A 5,000-nucleotide genomic window follows, 5' to 3' on the forward strand; every position below is an offset into this window, starting at 1 on the left:
AGCGACGGAAGCCAAGGAATGTACGCTCCCTGAGGGTACACACCTTGCTCGAGTACAGCACTTTGAGTCCTGGACTGTCCCGTGCATCTTCCGCTTCCACGAGCTTTTCATTCTCGGTTCTCTTTGAGTCTTGCTTGGCAGATGAGGTGGATCGGGAGGATCGTGCGTTGCCGTACGGTTGGAAGCGCAGCTTCACCGGACACTTGCCGGTGCGTGAGCTCTGCTCACCTCCTGGGTACGGTATTTCGGCGTTGTACTCTTCATAGAGATACCCCGGAGCAATGTTGTCGATGTCGTTGATGTACACGTTCTTCACGTAGCTATATAGAAAGGCGAACAGAAAGATTGGTGATAACAATTACGGTTTCGCGGTTTTCCCAGTACAGCCGATGACCGATCCTTACTTCAAATCATGATCCCTGTTGCGAATGGAGCTGAGCTTGTCAAAGATTTCTTTGTGAGCCTTGTTGAAAAGGAATAGCGAATATTCGCGGTTAATCTTTCGCGGGATGTATTTGTCGATGTCTCGTCGCAGCTCGTCCAGTGTCACGTTGTCCTCGATCATCTTCCGGTACATGTCGTTCACCGAGTATCCCAGCACTCTGCTCTTGTGGTCCTGTTTTTGATAATTGATCTCCGATATGCGGTTCTGCAGCAGATCGTACCGCAGTTGGCTGTAGTAGTAGTTGAACAGCGACTGATCCAACGTTTTCAGGCATGATAGATCCGGAATCTGTAAATGTAGTAACACAATAGCAGTGACGTTTGTGCGCGACCATGGTGACCTTTTTTAATGTCTAGCTGCTGTGAAACACTTCAAACAATCTTGCTTCGCTCGTAGATGGACTTTCCCGTGGCTACTCAGTGTGTCCACTTGCAGAGGAATGAAATGGGTAATTCCAAGTGCAATCTCAGTATGCAATCATTAGGACCATAAAATATTATCTTGAAGCTGGTCCCGTTGTGATAGGCACACAACTGCCGTCACAACACAATCTACAATACATCAACAAAACCATAAATGGTCTTGGAGACGCCTCAGGGTATACCGGCGTAAACGGTGTATGAAAGCAGGACGTTTCGTCAAAAAGTATCACATCAGAAAGACATTTGAAAACTATTCTAATAGAAGAAAAAATGCAAGAATTGTAACACTACCTTGAAGCGGACACGGAAGTCGTACTTTCGATCCGTCGAGGGACGGTTGCATCCAGCTAGGAATCTTGTATGCGTGTGCGCATCGCCGTGTATGCGCAGACCTATGAGCGAAAACACTAGCGGCCGGATTTTCAGCTTCTCGCAGATCCACCGGCAGATGTCCTCGCAGGTATCCTTCTCACCGCCATCCGCACCGACTGGCACGTGAAGGAAGCTGTTCTCCACATAATTGAACACCTGATATGCCGCTTCATCAGGCATTGTGCTGCGTCGGCGAATGGCCGTGCGTGCGTGCGCGTCCGTATGACAGAAACAACCTCCTCACCACGTTCCTCAGCACACCATAATAGCTCCTCCTTCACTTTGTTATCTCTGTTCTCTTCCTACAAACGGTTACATGCTTCCGGCAACATCAATGAGGCGCTCCCCTCTCTTCGCTTCGGTTATCGGGTTATCTTTAGAGCTAGCTAAAATTTTGCCAGATTCCTGGCCACGGTCATCGAGCGGACCCCTACAACTCCATCACAACCGTCACAACACGTTAAAATTGGAAACCATCGAGGATCGTTGACCGCTACCATAACATATCTCTCACTCACAACAAACGCACTCAACTCAACTCTATCATCTGCCGCTGCTGCGTTCTGATTGGAAGTTTGGGGCCTGGTCGAACAACCTATCCACCTGACCTACCTGCCTGCCTGCCTGCCTGTCTAGCTACCACACGTTACGCAGTTTCAACATTTCACAATATATCACAGATACGAGACCGTCCGTTGGGGTTCGTCGCGAGCCGGTGCCTTGTCTTCCGGGCCCTATTTTACCACTTTTCGTGATTTATGCTCCATTCGGTCCCCACAACTGATAGCTGCTGCTGCTGCTGCTGCTGCTTGGCCACGATACATCACACACTTTATTCATCCTCTCTTTCGCCGAATGTGTTCTTCCTTCGGAATTTTTCAAACAGTCACTCGGGTCCCGCGGTGACACGTTCCAGCCTTTTTGCGCCAATGTCTGAAAAAAAAATCGGAGAATAATACACCATTAGCGCGTTATCGTAGTTCAATTTGGAAGATAATGGCTATTTCTTAAGCAACCTTTGCGGTCATCGGCTAATCTACCCCCATTGCCATTGCGAAAACGAATGATTAATTAAAAAGTAATGACAAAAAGTAATGACACAACGTATTGTCTTTGATTTTTGTTGGTTGAAATAATGGATTCTGTTGACGTCGTGATACACAACGTTTACTAGATGGACTCATTGGACTATCCATTGGGTTTAGTAGACCTGCTGATATCAGGTGATTGACAAAAAAAAAAAAACTTAGAACGTATTTCCCTGAAATTGCCATTATAGTCAAACCCCATAATGCCGAAACCAAAAAAGGTATTTTAAGCATCAATTATTTAATATTCCAATTATCCTCACCCAATCCATCACCACAGTCATCCAAAATGAAAATCATATCATCATTCCTTAACATCCTCATTTCCAGGAACAGGATATGCGGCGCGCATGGTGAATTTCCGAGTAAAGCACCTGATCCTTGCACTATTTTTTTTGTTTGCTCACTCTATGCACGCTGCTTTTATGCCATTTTTATGGTTCCTTCTGACGAGCGAGAGCCACAACGGAGCGGCCACATCATTACCGCGGTGAGGTGTAACGGATTTTCTAGTGCGCTCGTTTGTTCGGTCGAGCAAAGAGCGTATCGATCGGTATCCGCACACGCTTGCATGTGCAAAATCCCTTTTGCCTGCTGCTGCTGCTGCTGCTGCATTTAACTCAGCGCGTCCGATAATAACGAATGCACCGTTTGCATGTGCAATTTGCACAAACACGAAGTGCAGGTGAATGCATCGTGCAGTGAGGAGGGGGCAGTTATATAGCTAGAGCCGCTGCAGTTCTCGGGTGTAAAAGGTTGTGTGTATGCCGTGAGAGAGTCACGCCATCGGCGGGCAGCAGGCGGAGGAGCTGCCGGCCGGCTAGTTCGATTCTCTTGCCTTCGCTTCCTCTGATTTCCGTCTCGCAACGGGACGGTAGGTGTGGTCGGTGGTCCGGTCCAGTGAAATTATGGCCACTTTTGTGCACTACTTTCTTCCAGGGCTTCCATAGGGCCATCGTCGACGATTAGTTTTCAGTTGGAAATCCACGTCCACGTCGTCGTCGTCCGTCAAGTGGGGGGGTACAGCTCAATTTTCTTGTCGTTAATTTTCTGCCGACGACAGACATTCCCTCCCAAACCACCCTTCGCCTCGCGCCAGTTGTTTGCATGAACCAATGGCCAACGAACTGTGAGGATGTATGCAAGTCCGCTTAACGCAAAATGAGGTGTTGAGAGCGAGCGTGCGGTTTCGCGAGTGTTTTGCTGCACTCCCTCTACACACACTGGGGGAATGCACTGGAATGCATCGTCACAATAATGCATCGATCGCAGGGGGGAACGAAAGAGGAGACAACCCCCAGGGGCAGTGGCGAAGAACAAAGTGCACAGAGAGAGGGGTCGAGGGGATTGCGGTTTCGCGATGAAACGCCTGCGATAATGGCTTAATGCTGACTTGGGTGGTTTGATTATGATTTATACGCGATTATACCACCTCTTCTCTCTCTCTCTCTCTCTCTCTCTCTCTCTCTCTTTCCCTTTCTTTCTCCTTCTCGCAGTGCAATTCACTGGAACTGAGTGCATCGCGCACAGTGGAGGGAACACCTCGGCCTTTCGCCTTCTAATCATAGAACGATCGCAATGAACACCAAACAATGGTTCGCGCGAGCGATCTCAAACTGACCTGTGTGTGCATAAATTAATAGACTTTGCATTATTTACACACCCTGCCAGCCAGCCAGGCCGGCGACCACCCGGCCGGGTTGTAGTGTCAAGAACTGGAAATTGGAGCTGTGCTAACAAGGGTAGCGGCGGGGTTGGAGGGAAGGATTGATTGACTTAGAAGCCTCGACAGGCCAGCACGGAGCAGAAGTGTTGTTGTTGCGGCTTTCTTCAACGATAATTGCAGTGAGACGTGCCGTTCGATTTATTTCGATGCTGAAGGGGGGCTGGTGTGTCAGGCTGGCTATGTAAAATGCACACGTCTTGCATCTTCTATGACCTAATCGTTCGAGGATTTACCCCCACGATGGATGTTGTGTTCAGTTCGTAGACAGATGTGGAACGAACCGAGTGGAGCAGAGTGTTCCTTCCTTACGACACCGAGAGCCGGTCTCGACACCCAACAACAATGCAATTCCATTTGTTCCTCGTAGTTGCAGGAATTTAACATTCCAGCATATCCCTTGAAACACCCGATTCCACTCGGTATGCTGCATACATAATGGCGGCAACGCCATTCTAGAGTGATGGAAAGTTATCGAAGAAGTCTCCCCCCCCCCCCCCCCCACCTCTGGCAAAGACAGCGAAATGCAACTGTCAGACCGCGTGGAGTGACAGTCATCATTCAACTTTTCAAATTATGCATCGCTCGCCACATAGCAGGCGCAGGTGCTTTGCCACAGCTACTAGGATTAATGTAGTTTAGGACCAAACTTAATACCATTCCTTTGGTATTCGTTGTTTAAAGTCTCTAAGTAACACAGGATTCAAGCAGCGTCAAATAAAGAGCCGCAGAATCGATCGACTTTGATTTGCTATATGCCCAGCATTTACATGAAATAGTATTTATGGCCCGAGTGGGATCCTAGACTTTGTCAAAGACCTTTAAGCAAGAGTGGGGAGTGCATACATATTCCGATGTTCGATATTTAATCATTCAGAAAAATATGACCCATACCACTACAACACTACGCCACTAGTATGCTGGTTCTTAGAAGATGCTATCATTACATT

General features: G+C 48.0%; 1 protein-coding gene across 2 annotated transcripts in view; it reads right to left on the bottom strand.

Annotated features, from left to right (window-relative positions):
• LOC126568978 (tyrosine-protein kinase hopscotch) overlaps nt 1-5,000 on the bottom strand; it is a 19,142-nt gene that overhangs the window by 6,899 nt on the left and 7,243 nt on the right. For both annotated transcript variants that reach the window (XM_050225715.1, XM_050225713.1), the window contains exons 2-4: nt 1,159-2,172; nt 405-733; nt 44-320 (exon numbers count right to left, since the gene is read on the bottom strand). In XM_050225715.1, the coding sequence (XP_050081672.1) occupies nt 44-320; nt 405-733; nt 1,159-1,419 (867 nt within the window). In that variant the 5' untranslated portion in view covers nt 1,420-2,172. The remainder of the gene's footprint in view (nt 1-43; nt 321-404; nt 734-1,158; nt 2,173-5,000) is intronic.

Source organism: Anopheles aquasalis, chromosome 2 (assembly GCF_943734665.1).
Source record: "Anopheles aquasalis chromosome 2, idAnoAquaMG_Q_19, whole genome shotgun sequence".
Classification (NCBI taxonomy): domain Eukaryota; kingdom Metazoa; phylum Arthropoda; class Insecta; order Diptera; family Culicidae; genus Anopheles; species Anopheles aquasalis.